General features: G+C 53.0%; 1 protein-coding gene across 1 annotated transcript in view; it reads left to right on the top strand.

Annotated features, from left to right (window-relative positions):
- The window catches only part of LOC133346090 (cholesterol transporter ABCA5-like), a 51,365-nt gene that overhangs the window by 15,317 nt on the left and 22,051 nt on the right, over nt 1-13,997 (top strand). The window contains 13 exon segments of the mRNA XM_061557455.1: nt 181-319; nt 1,094-1,184; nt 2,604-2,743; nt 4,655-4,783; nt 5,457-5,730; nt 6,387-6,562; nt 7,225-7,343; nt 7,850-7,981; nt 8,598-8,711; nt 10,264-10,434; nt 10,807-10,920; nt 11,941-12,081; nt 13,459-13,548. Of these exon segments, the coding sequence (XP_061413439.1) occupies nt 181-319; nt 1,094-1,184; nt 2,604-2,743; nt 4,655-4,783; nt 5,457-5,730; nt 6,387-6,562; nt 7,225-7,343; nt 7,850-7,981; nt 8,598-8,711; nt 10,264-10,434; nt 10,807-10,920; nt 11,941-12,081; nt 13,459-13,548 (1,830 nt within the window).

Here is a 13,997-nt window from a genome sequence, read left to right on the forward strand (position 1 = left end):
GGCCTCAAGCGCGATGGTGACATCACCGTCACTTAGTGACGAATAGCGAACTGCTGTGGTCATGTGCGTGTGTACGTGTGCACCCGCCGCGTGCGTGTTCATCTTTGCGTGCGCGTTGACCTGTTGCGTACGTATTCACCTGTGCGAGCGCGTTCACCTGTGCTTGCTCTCATGCTTCAGTTGTTGATCCTGGACGAGCCGACGTCCGGCATGGACCCCGTGTCGCGTCGCCGCGTGTGGAGTCTGCTGCTGGGAGGGAAGCGAGAGTGCGTCACGCTGCTCAGCACGCACTCCATGGAAGAGGCCGACGCGCTCGCCGGTGCGTGCGCGCGTGTGTGTGCGTGCATGAGACTGTGTGTTTGTGTATGTGCGGTGGCGGAGCAGTAGTGTAGCGGTTAGCGCACAACGCCATTGGGGAGACAGGCGGTCGGGCATGGTGCTGGCCATCCACCCCCTCGTGTACTGTTCCAGCCTTTATACGTGCCACCTGCGAAAAGCGCTTGCCCCAACGGTCTGTTTAGGCTACACGGGGGATCTTTGTCTTTGGTGGCACAGGGGTTGGAGCGCTCGGCGCTACGAACTCAGCGACGCAAATTCAATTCCGGCACGCGACCAACATTGATGGCAAAAATCTTAACCGGTCCTTGGCCTGCCGTTGGTTGACTCGGCTTCAAATATGTACCTGGTGCGATAGTGTAAACATCGCCACTGGGGAGACAAAGGCGGCCAGGGCGGGGGGGGTATAGTAGTGATGGTTCTTGTGCCGTGCCGGCCTTCTTAGGTGTTACTCGCTAACAGCACGTGCTCCTACAGTCTGCTAAAGCTTTACGGTGGGTCTTTGTGCGTGTTCGCAATGCTGGTGGCCGGGCTTGCTGCCAAGTCGGGCTCTGTAAAAGTGAAATTCATCGTAAAAGCGCCGATAACACTTTAAAATAATCTGAGACGTTCCCCATTTCGACTTTTGTTTCCTTTTTTTTATTTTAAAAGTCTATAAGCAGCTTCGTGTGCGTCCATCCGTGCTTGTGCGTGTGCGCACGCTCTCCATGCGTGTGCGCCCCCCTCGCCCCTCCGCGTGTTCCGTGTCGCGCCGCAGACTGGAAAGCCGTTCTGTCTCAAGGGCGTCTCAAGTGCGCGGGCTCCTCGCTCTTCCTCAAAACCAAGTTCGGAGTCGGTTACCGTCTCACGTACGCACTGCGGACGCATCCCACAGACTCGGGAGATGAGACCCGTTGGTGGCGGTTCCCTCGCTCCCAAGCTGGTGCCAAGCTCCTCCAATCACAGCCAGATTGCGAGTCACCCGGGCCAGGCTCTCCCGCGGTTTTAGCAATGGTTTTAGAATCGATTTCCCGCTCAAACGAACACTTGAGTCCGTGCTCGTCTCCTGCTTTACAGCACCCCGATTCAGGTGGTTCGTGGGTACTCCACGTTCCTATGGCGCAAGTCTGTCCATCCATTGGACGACCACTGCAGTAATTGATTACCGATAATTATCGATTCGGTCACTCAACCGATCAGACGAAACGAAAGCAAAGTTGGAAACAAACAAACGTCTATATTCTTGGTTCTTTCGGTAAAGTCACGTAGGTGTGGATTTCACACCTGATGACGATTGCTTGTGTTGCAGTCGAAACGTCGTGAGAAATTTTATTTTTTATATTTGCATTATTTTAATATTTCCCTTCTACGTGACTTTACTGAAAGAACCAAGAATATGAATCCCTGCAGTCACGAAAGCTTTAAATCAAAACAAACCTCTGTTCACTTTGGTGCCGCTGGATGGGCTGAGTGCTCGGTGACGTCATCGTCATCGTCAGCCAGCTGTTGACTAAATGGGGCGCTAAGCTTCCCGCCCCTTAAAGTTGCGGTGGAATTTCCGCCGCTGGGTCAGGATCTGGGGTAATTGGGAGGATGGGGTGGCCCACACAAAACACACACACACCAGACGTAGTGAATTGGGGCCCCTGGCAGCGCGTTTATTGTGAAGATTGGTTCGTAGAGTAATCGATTCGCTTGCCAACGACTTGAGCGGTCACCCGGGCACCGAGTCACTGACCCTCGATGAGTGAGAAGCAGAATGTGTAATTGTAATTTTGTTTATTTTTTTTTCGTAAGCACGGGTAACACATGCGGCCTGGCGTGGCACTTGCCGAACCATTTTCCCCTCAAGTGGCGTGCCGGCCTTAAAATGTGCTCGCTAACGGCATCGCTTATTGGCGAATGGCGGTTGTTGTTATTGTGTACGCACGTATGAGTATGTGCTCTTGTGTTCATATGAATATTTCAAGGAGCCCCGGTAATTGGGGAATGGTAGCGCAACGGTTGGCGCACTGCAGCATAAACCCGATGATCCGAGTTCGATTCCCGCTCACGGCTAATATCAGCGACAAATAGTTGAACCGGTCCTGGGCCTCCTCGAGGCCGCATTGGGATGCAATAAAGCTGCTGACCACCCAGTTGCCTGTGGCACTGTGCCGTCCTTCACAGGCGCTGCTACTCGCGAACACCACTTTCCCCAACATCCTCTTAAAGGCTATACATTGGGGGCGGGGTGGGTGTTGTGGGGGGGGATTTTTTACTTTTGTTGTTACTGCTGCTGCATGTAGGATGTGCGTGGGCGAAGAGTGCAACCCCGAGGAGGTCACGGCGCTGGTGTTGTCCCACGTGCCGTCCGCGCGCCTCGCACGGAGATTCGGCGCAGAACTCGCCTACACGCTGCCCTTCAATGACGTGCGCAGCTTCACTGGTACTCCTCACCCCCACCCCCCCCCCCCCATCACCCCCTCTACCGACTATTTGCAGGAGGGTCCTGTTAAGTTTTAATTGTAGGGGGGGGTGGCGGCGTCGAGCTCTGTGTTTTTTCTCCAAGTAAAAAAGTTATGATCGCTCCATCTCCGTCCGTAGATGCACTCTTGGATGCGTTCCATTTCTTAGTTGACTCGAGATGTTAGCTACCTCGCCTGGTAGGTGGGAAGTCGTGGGTTTTGATTAAAACCCTGATGCTTATATACTTGGAGTGTGCATGTTTTTATTGGGTGCAATTGTGAACAATAGCCGTATCAGACAGTACATCTAATCGGCATAATCATTGGTACACTGCAGCTCAAAGACTCAGTCCTAAAAGGCATGTGGTGCTTGGCTTTGTTTCACGTATCAATTGAGAGTAGGGATCAAGGGTTGCTGGCCCTTGACCCCAGGCACACTTGAGCGGTATGGTGGAGGTATATGCTATACATGACCTCATCTGAAAGCGTCCGAAGATTCAGAAATGATCGTGCTCAGGCATGAGCCACTCGGTCAAGGGTGGGGTGACCAGCGTTTTTGTTACATGCCCGCTACCCCAGGTAGCGTGGATTTTCACCGCGTCCTCTGGTTTTTCCCTCAAACGTTTAGATTCTTTTGGCTGCTATAAATTTCCACGTGATGATAAGCCACTTCGTTGAGCTATCATTTGTGGCCAGGTCGCTTCTGAAAAAGTACTATATTGCTCAGTGGGCCTTGAAATCGAAATATTTTTTGGTATCTTACCAAACTCGCTTTCAAAAATGTGCAATTACACCACACGTAGGGCAAACGGCACAGCATTACCCGGCACAGAGCAACAGTTCTATTTTCCCACGTTGTCTCAAGATGCACTCGGATTTCTCCCAGTGCAGTGCGACCCTTCATGTAAGAGAACGGCCCGCAGAAGCGGATTCCGCAGAGCTACCACTGAAATCCTGTCAAGTGACTGCCGGTCCACACAGTAGGGGGCAGCGATTTCCTACCCATGCTCTGCATATGAGAGTGCCACTCTTAGTTTTATGACTGACCATTTGTAGCTTTAACACTAAACAAACTCGGCTTCACACCGATCATTATTGCCGAACTTAGCACGGATTATACAGCTCAGTGTGGGCCCTTACCTGGTAACGTTTTTGTTTTTTTACGCGGTGACGATTGTCCCTACATGAGTGTCCAACGTCATAACAGGAAGTCCGTCCCTTGGAGAACATCAAACCGCGCCTTAAAAGGCCAAAAAAATACGTAGAGAAGGTGACGTTTGTGAAAGTGGCCCTCCATGGCCACGTAAATTATTCGTTGATTCATGTGCTGTGAAGCAGATGGGCCATTCCTAGACACTTCGCCCGATTATAAATTTTCTCCGGTGTAAGGCAGTATTATTGACGGAATGTGAGTTTGTCGTCAATTGTGCTTGTGCACCACCACTGCCATCGCAGCAGCAACAACATCACCAAATTATTTGTCATGTACCACTTCATTAAGACAACTTTGTACTCGCGCATATGGTGTATGTGCATGTTTATAAGTGGGGAACGGTCGTGTCACAGTTTGCACGCTGCGCTACAAACCCGACTTCAAGAGTTCGATTCCCGCTGACGGCCAACACCAGTGATGATTATTTAAACTGATCCTGTGCCTCCCCTAAGTCGACTCAAATAAATGCCTGCTGCATGGTGCTCAGTGTGTAAATATCAGCCCTGGTGAGACAAAGGCGGACAGGCATGGACAGGCATGGTGCTCGACCAGCTTTCCTAGGTGCTACTCGTAAACAGCACATGCCCCAACGGTCTGTTAAAAGCTATACTAAGGATCTTTGCACGTGTACACGAATGTGTTAATTTGTAGACGTGTGTGTGTGTGTGTGCACGTGAAGGTCTATTCTCCGTGCTGGACACGCGTACCGATCTGTGCGTGCACAGCTACGGCGTCTCCATGACGACCCTGGAGGAGGTGTTCCTCCGACTCTGGGAGGAGTCCGAGATGGAGCAGCCAGTACTGGCAGGTGCCTGCAAGGACGGGGGGGGGGGGGGTGTGGGGGAGATGCCGTGTGAGCCCCTATGGCCTACGCAGGCTGTTGGGGAAAGTGCTGTTAGCGAGCGCCGATTCAGGCGGCTGGCACGGCGCGCGAGCGTGCGGTGTGGACGGCACCACTAGCAGCCACTAAACAGCACATGCCCCAACAATATGTTAACAGCTACAAGGGCCGATACACAGAGGCACACAATCCAATGGTAAATACCGGGTCTCACCTTCCTTCGCAAGTGAGACAGTGCAATGGGTTTTGGGGTACAGTATTTGCCTTTGGAGACACAACAAGGGGTCTGAGTGGGGCGTACAGGTGATGCATCTGCCAGTGTATCTCAGTTAACCCGTAGCACCTGGGTCTGTCCCGTGACCTCCAGCCAGTGAGCCTTTGGCACTTCACGTGGCTGAAGCGCTGCGGTGACATCGCCTTCATTTGGTGGGAAATGGCAGCTGTTTTGTGTTTTTCAGTTTTTTTTTTTTACCTCGATAAGAACTGGTGCTGGCCCACCCACCCCAGCTTGTGCCGTATCGGGCTTCATAGGTGCTCGCTAACAGTACTTGCCCCTACATTCTGGTCAGGGTATACGGGGGGGCGGTGGGATCTTTGTCGTTGTGCGGGAAGTTTTGTTCACTCCGCGCATCCCTCTCAGATTACAGCGTGTTTGCGGACGCGGAGACCGCCGGCGACGGCCAGGGGGCGAGGGGGGACATCGCCAACGGCGACGGCATCGCGTCGACCTCTGAAGACGATTCGACGTCCGACCTGGGCAGCCTGCACCTCCTGACCTACGATCCCGGCAACAGCGGCGAGGCACCGCGACCCGGCCCTCTGACCGGCTGGCCGCTGTGGTGCCAGCAGCTGCGCGCCGTGGCGTGGCTGCGCGTCATCAGCTACCTGCGCGAGTACTCCTCGCTCGTCTACCTGTGAGCGCCGTCCGCTACCCTCGGGGGAGCCGAGAGAGAGGAACGCGACGCGGGGTCCTGGTAGAGGGACGCGGAGCTAAGCGTGAGGGTCAGGGGTCGTCAGCCTGCGGCTCCGAAGCCGCACGCGGCTCTCTGAGGGCTGCTTCGTGACGTTACTAACGTGCATTGTGGCTCTTAAAAATATTGAGCTTTTACAGAATTCAAACAAAACATTGCTCTCATTATTTTGGTTGCCGACCGCTGAGATGGGGTCACCGTTAGGAGCATGGTCAGGGATGGTGCCAGTGTCTGGCTGGCCTGTTTAGTAGCGTCGGGGCTTAGGGCTGTAAGCTGTGTGGATAGTTTGTGAGTGCCATGGTTAAAGTTAGACATGGCTGGCTGGTTAAGAATGGGGTAAGGGTATGGCTGGGAGTGGCTTGGCTAATTTGCTAGTATTTGGGCTACTGTTAGGAGTAGGTACGATTAGGAGCTTGTCGGATAGTTACGGTTGGGGTCTGGGTAGGTTGGCCAGATTGTTATCGTTCACGTTAGGATGAGCGTCTGGTTGGATAGGGTTTTGGTTCTGGTTAGGACAAGTATCTAGCTGGCTACTTTCTAATGTTGGGGCTAGGATCAGGGTCACCGGTTGACCATCGGTTCGTTGTCTTTTCGCGCAGTGTGGTTACGCCCGCCATCTTCATCGGCTTTGCGATCTGGTTGGCCTGGTTGGGCGACCGCATGGATGCCCACCAGCCGGCGGCGTTGAGGCTGTGGCCCGGCCTCTACCTCCTGGGCACGAAGGGTGGCATGGAGACGGCCGCCCGCACGCGTCTCCTCGTGCTAACTTCCGCAGGTTGGTTTTCCGTCTGCCGCTGTTTACCCGCGTCGCACCGCCGCCACCGACGGCGTCATGCGGTTGGCTCGAGCGCCGGGTCAGGGGATGAGACGGGAGCTGGGAGGGCCCTGTCCAGTTTTCCCCACCTTCGCCGTCGATGGGTTTCTTTAAAAACTCATTGGTGACCGGGCTGAGACCATCAATTCGCACTTGAGAACCCGTTTTTACCGCAAACTCGGTCTATGCGTGTTGGTGCCCAGGTGACCGCTAGCTCATCGGCAAGCGTACCGATTACGAACCAATAAAGACACACGCATTCGACGCGTTCACCCCGTTCTACGTAGGTGAACAATAAACACGCTGCCAGAGCCCAATTCACAATGTTTAGCATTATCCGTGTGTGTGTTCTTTATGTGAGCCACCCCATCCTCCCAATTACCCCAGATAAATGGAGGGGTTGACTGTATCTCTGATCGCGGTCTTTTATCCAACTCTATGGGTCTCTATGCGAGTCTATGAGGCTCTATGTGAGTCTATGGGTCTCTGTGTGAGTCACTGGTGACCGGGCTGAGACTCTCGACTCGAAAATAGAGAACCCAGTTTAATCACGGGCGGTCGAAATTCAGACACCAACCTCAATGACCTCTTGACCTCCTGACCTTGACCTTCCTCCGACACAGAGAGCGGGTTGAGCGAGGCGACCATTGGATCCCTGCAGAGTCTGGAGGTGCAGTTGGATCTGAGTCCCGGGTCTCGTTCCCACAACCTCGCCCTCAACCTCACACAGCAAGGCCCACAGGTGGGACTCCAGGTTTTGTACCGGATTTGTAGCAGGGTGCCGTGACATGACTGAACTATGATATACCCTATGCAGTTACCTGGTGTCCGTTTGTAAACATCAGGGAATGGGGAGACAAAGGTGGCTGGGTGTGGTGTTGGCCACACCACGCCCTCGTGCGCTGTTTCGGCCTTCATAGACGAGTGTGCCCGTGCACCTGGCCTGGCACAGGTGCCGTGGTGACGTCACCGACACTTTGTGGATGATATTGGGATTATTGGATTGTACATGTAGCGGTAGAGAGCACAGCTGTTGTATCTGCCAGTCATCGCAGTCAACCCATGGCACCTGGCTTTGTCCCGTGACCTCCTGTCACCTTCGAGCCTTCGACACTTCACGTGGCTTCGAAGTGCACCTAGCCTGGCATAAATCTCTGTGGTAACAACGCCGCAGCATTGTGACGAGTCGCGGTTGTTCTTGTTGTAGTATCCATGTGTGTACACGTTTGTGTCTGTGTGGTTGTGCAGGGTGTAACTGGCCAATACAACAGCACTGCCCTGCACTCCCTGCCAGTGCTTGTCAACCTCCTCAGCAACTGGGTTCTGCGCAGCCTCAACGGCACTGGGGTCATCACAACGTGGAGCCAGCCCCTGCCTAGGGTAACCACCGTCAGCACACACCTCCGTGTGCGTGCGTGGGTTTGCCTGTAGGTGTGTATCTGTGTGTGAGGAGCGGTAGTGCAGCGGTTAGCGCACTGCGCTCGATTCCCACTCACGGCTAACACCAATGACAATTATCTGAATCGGTCCTGGGCCTCTCCTAGGTCGACTCAGCCTCAAATGAGTACCTGGTGCGATGTGTCAACATTGCGAATAGGGAGACAAATGCAGCCGGGCGTGGTGCTGGCCGCTCACCCCCTCATGTGCCGTGCTGGCCTTCTCATAGGTGCTCTCTAACAGCACTTGCCCCAACAGTCTGTTGAGGCTCTCTGCTTTGTCTTTGCGTGTGGTGAGCAGTAGTTTAGCGATTAGCGCGCTGCGCTACAATTCCGGTGACCCGAGTTTGATTCCCGCTCGCGTCACCACCAGTGACGATTATCTGAACCGTTACTGGGCCTCCGCTGAGTCGGCTTGGAGCCCGGTGCAATGTGTAAGCATCAGCATTGGGGAGACAAAGGCGGCCGGGTGAGGATTCCGGCCACACCACGCACTCGAGGGCCACCGTGTGCCGGCCTGAATATTTGCTCACTTACAGCGCCTGCTCTCTGTTTACTAGATGAACAGCTCGGGTTTCACCGACGCCACGCTGGTGCCGTTAGCCATGTTCATCGGCCTCGGGGCCAACTGGCTTCCCTGCTACTTCATTTTCGACATCGTTCGCGACCGAGAGGTAAGACGTCGACAATTTCAGATTGTTGTGGTGAGCCGTTGTGGTGCGAACCGTTGTGGTGAACCGTTGTGGTGAACCGTTGTGGCGATCAGTTGTTGGGCATCGTGTTGTGAGGTGAGGAGCCCATTTGGAACTCAAGCAGGGGAGACTGCACGAGCATGAATTACAATTTAAACATTGTGTGTGGAGGTTTTCCAGTTTCCTCCGACAACCAAGCAAAACCACTCCGTATTTAAAAAGGAATTGGAAAAACATCCGTGTAGCAGGACCCTCGTGAAGATGAGTTTAGAGACTCGGTGAGACTTTTCTGGATAGTTTAAATAAATGGAGCGTTAAATATTTTATTTATTTAATATATCCCAGCCTTATTTTTCACAAATAAAAAAAAATGTAATCCTTTTTCTAGGAAAATCTCAAAAGACTCTTTTTCAGGAGGGTCCTGGTTCAATAAGATGTTTGGTTAATTCGACGATGGCGTCATCTGGTCCAACACCATGTGAGACTTGGCTCTAAGGAAAGCTGTCTCGGGTGTGGACCAATCAACTTCGAGGACAGTGCATACATTATCAGAGTTGTGGTTTTTTTTGCATTCCAACTGCAGGTATTGTGGTCAATGCAAACATGACTCCTTGTAAAAAAAAAGGTGTCAGTTTTGTTGGCAGATAAAAGGGTAAAAAAAACAATTATCATATTTTGCTACTGGCAAAGGAGGTTCCAATGGTGGTGCACAAATGAGTGTTTGGCTTGGCGTGGTGGAAAACCGGAGACCCCAGAGAAATCCGCCATGTATGCGACGCAGTATAATACTCGAAGGGTCCTCACCCATGGGTTCACGAACCCACTTGCTGCACTGCCACATCCTGGCCACGTCACAACCTAGCAGGCTAAGGATTTTAATTAAAAACTCCGCACACATCGATTCCAGAATCCTTCGCTGTATGGCACGGGCATCTCCATCTTCCTCTCGTTTTACACGGGGGTTGTGTTCTTCAAAAACGGCACAGAACTCAAAATCGCGTAAATTAAATGTAATTTTCCCATTCGAAAGGGGTTAGAGAGAACACACTATCGAACCTCATTCTTACGTCTACATAGTTCACTAGTTAGAGTACATATTATATTGAAAATACTACCATAAATTTATGAAAGATAGTAACAGCCTATTTAAAGAAATAAAACCACGTAGTGAGATGCTTACCAGATGTATGGGTAAGGCAAATGTGTGCACAAGCCAAATTTCACGTGGACTAGATTTTCAAAGTGGCACCCAAGAAGGAGATGCTGATGCTGCCCGCGCTTTGTGGTTGTCGTAATGCACCCGCTGAACTTTGCTGCCTGACTGACGATTAGCTCGCAGCGCGTTCTGTACACCCTGGCCCACGCGCTGGAGCGCATTCTTTCAATAACAGTGCGCGCATAACAAAAATACGTGTAAGTTAATCTTGCTCTTTCAAAATCGCGTTACATGAACACGTAAAACGCGAGGCAACTACCACCAACAAAACGTGCGTCCCACTGACGTAACGCAGAGCTTGCGTTCGTGTGCGAGCAGCTGCAGGCGCGCTCGCTCATGCGCATCAGCGGACTGGCGCCCTCGGCCTACTGGCTGGGCCTGGCCTCCGTGGACCTCGCCTCCTACAGCCTCCTGCTGCTGGCGCTGCTGGCGACGGCGTTTGGCATCGGCGTGGGGTCGCTCACTCAGCCCGGCGCCGCCCTCGCGCTGGTGCGTCGTGCTACGAGTCGTGGCGGTGGTGGTGGCGCTGGTGGCGGCGGTGGTGGTGGTGGCGCTGGTGGCGGTGGCGCTGGTGGCGGTGGTGGTGGTGGCGCTGGTGGCGGCGGTGGCAGTCGTGGTGGTGTAGGTCAGCAGCAGGATCTTATAGTCCACTCAATACTTGACTGGTAGCCGGTGTAAAGACAAGAGAGCAGGTGTGATGTGCTCGTAAGGACTCTAGCAGCTGCATTGTGAACGAGCTGGAGTCCATTTAGGGCTGCAGTCTTACTGGTGAATGTGTTGAGTTGTTGTTGTTTGTACTTTGTGCGTCGCTGCTAAAGCAGCAGCAGCAGCATCACCGGGTGACTTGTGTGTCGCGTGCAGATCATCTGCCTGGTGGGCTCTGCCCCAGCCACTTTGCTCTTCACCTACGTCTGCTCCTTCCTCTTCTCCAAGATGGAGAGTGTGCAGACCGCGTGGCCCCTCATTGCCATGCTGGTAGGGCCCCCCCACCACCCCCGCACTCTTTGTGGCTGGTGCGCACTTGTGCCATCTTAACGAATGCCGCACACCCATGCACACACTCGTCACGCACAGGCCATACTCATTGCACACGCGACACACCTGCCACGCACATCACACACTTGTCGCACACATCACACACTCATCACTCTCATCACACACCTGCCACACTCATCGCAAACGCGACACACCTGCCGCAACTCATCACTCACTTGCCGCACACATCACACACTCATCACACACCTGCCACACTCATCACACACCTGCCACACTCATCACTCACTTGCCGCACATATCACACACTCATCACTCTCATCACACACCTGCAAAACACGACACACCTGCCACACTCATCACACACCTGCCACTCTCATCACACACTTGCCGCACGCATCACACACTCATCACACACCTGCCACACTCATCACACACCTGCCACACTCATCACACACTTTCCGCACACATCACACGCTCTTCACACTCATCACACACTTGCCAAACACGACACACCTGCCACACTCATCACTCACTTGCCGCACACATCACACACCTGCCAAACACTCATCACGCACTTGCCGCACACATCTCACACTCATCACACTCATCAGACACCTGCCACACTCATCACTCACTTGCCACACTCATCACACACCTGCCACACTCATCACACTCATCACACTCATCACACACCTGCCAAACACTCATCACACTCATCACACTCATCACACACCTGCCAAACACGACACACCTGCCACACTCATCACACACCTGCCACACTCATAACACACCTGCCACACTCATCACACACCTGCCACACTCATCACACACCTGCCACACTCATCACACACTTATCACACACTTATCACGCACATCACACACTTATCACACACTCATCACACTCATCACACACCTGCCACACTCATCACACACCTGCCACACTCATCACACACCTGCCACACTCATCACACACTCATCACACACTCTGATCTCCCGCAGTTGGCGCTGGCCCCGTACCTGGTGGTGACCCTGCTTGAGAGCGCCGGCGAGCTGTACGGCCTGGCCACCGCGCTGCACCACGTCTTCGCCCTCTGCGACCCTCTCTACGTCCTCATAGGCAACATTTACTACGTACTCCAGGTGCGCCGCCGTGCACACTTCGCTTCCTTCCTTCTGCCAGATCCCGCCGCCGTTTGTATGTTTAACACGTAGGCTTTCGCGACCAGTCTTATGTAGATCGCGTAAATATAAACGTGTCGTTAAAACCGCCAATTAGTTACTACTTCAGCACACCGGTTTGTTGGAGAGTAAACCCACAACATTTGCAATTCGAGTACCACGTTTTGCTGGTGATTATGACCTGCTTCATCAGGCAATTTTCCACAATTGTGAAGAAGTCTTCCTGTATTATGTATGTTGAACTTCTTTCGCACCGTACGTAGCTAATCGTGATAATTGGAGGTTGCGAGTGAAGGACAACAAACTTAACACAAAAGCAGTTGCAAAGAAATTCGTTTTCAATCCAGACGAGTTCAAAGTGCAAAGCTCCAGTGGTTTCCTAATATTGGAAGGAAGAGCTTTCCAGACGGCCGCAGAAGCACACGTGAAAGCGCGCGATGCAGTGGCCGTCTTTATTCGATGGTTATCCAAAAGCCGCCGCTGCTGCTGCGAGGATGACCAGAGTTCACGTGATGGTTTGTAAATTCCACAGCTGCCCATCTTTGCAGAGCCTGCTCACGCAGTGTCACATCACCGCCACCCTCTAGCTCTTAATTACGTGGTTAATGTTCTTCAAATCCAATCTTACAGTCTCCCGAGCTCCCATCAGAAGTAGGTCTTCCTCCTTGCGCGCGTGGTTCACGGTTCTTCAAGCACTACTTTTGGAAGTCTCTCATCGTCGCCAGGTCTTGTTTACATGGTCAATACGTCTTTCAAGGACTGTGCTTTTCCAGTCTTGCCGCCCGGAACATAACGTGTTTACGCACCCGGCACACCACGTCTGCTGTACCCCTCGCCGTGGCTGTGACTGTTACCCATGTTGCCCACCTACCCTGGTCCGCCAGCAATGTAGAGGATGTTCGCCGTAGGCGCGACAGAACGTTGCGCGTGTGTACGTGTGTGTGCGTGTGTGTGTGTGCGTGTGTGTGTGTGTGTGCGTGTGTGTGTGTGCGTGTGTGTGCGCTGCACTGCGAACCTGGCGACCCGGGTTCGATTCCCGCTCGCTCACGGCAAACTCCAGTGACGATTATCTGAACCGGTCCTGGGCCTCCCCTAGGTCGACTCAGCCTCAAATGAGTACCTGGTGCGATGTGTAAACATCGCCGCTAGGGAGACAAAGGCGGTCGGGCGTGGCGCTGGCCACCCACCCCCTCGTGTACCGTTCCGGCCTTCATAGGTGCTCGCTAACAGCACTTGCCCCTACAGTCTGTTAAGGCTATATGGGGGATCTTTGATCTTTGTGTGCGTGCGTGTGGTACGTGTGTGTGTGCGTGTGTGTGCGTGTGGTCGACTCATCAGGTTTACTTGCGGGGCAAGCAGAGGGGAGCACAGCCCACCCTCTCCGACTACTTCGCCTGGGACTCCAACATCCCCATCACTTTGCTGGCGGTGAGGCCTCGCTCGGGTGTAGGGGGGGGGGGCTTGCGGAATATTTGTTCAGAGTACAAAACCCCCGAGGGATTCAAGAAAAACAAATCTACATGCACGCAGTTGCATTATTAGCGAGCATCTATTTTGATTATTACTACTGCAGAGGAAAGAGAGAGACTAAAACTAAACTATGATTTATTGATTTTACCGGATAAGGCCCACTGAGCTATATAGCTTATTTCAGAAGCGGCTTATCATGTGGTAATTTATTGCAGCCCAATGCTCTAAACGCATGTTCTTAAATGTGGAGAGCAAAGCCGGAGGACCTAGAGAAAAATCTACGCTACCAGGGGGAGAACACGCAAACTCCAAATATACAGGCGTCAGGGTCGGGATCGACCCCACGACCTCCTGTATACCAGGCGAGGTAGTTAACATCTCACCACCGCGGCACCCATTGTTGTTTC

This window comes from Lethenteron reissneri, chromosome 3 (genome assembly GCF_015708825.2).
Source record: "Lethenteron reissneri isolate LAM-NWPU_2019-01 chromosome 3, ASM1570882v1, whole genome shotgun sequence".
Classification (NCBI taxonomy): Eukaryota; Metazoa; Chordata; class Hyperoartia; order Petromyzontiformes; family Petromyzontidae; genus Lethenteron; species Lethenteron reissneri.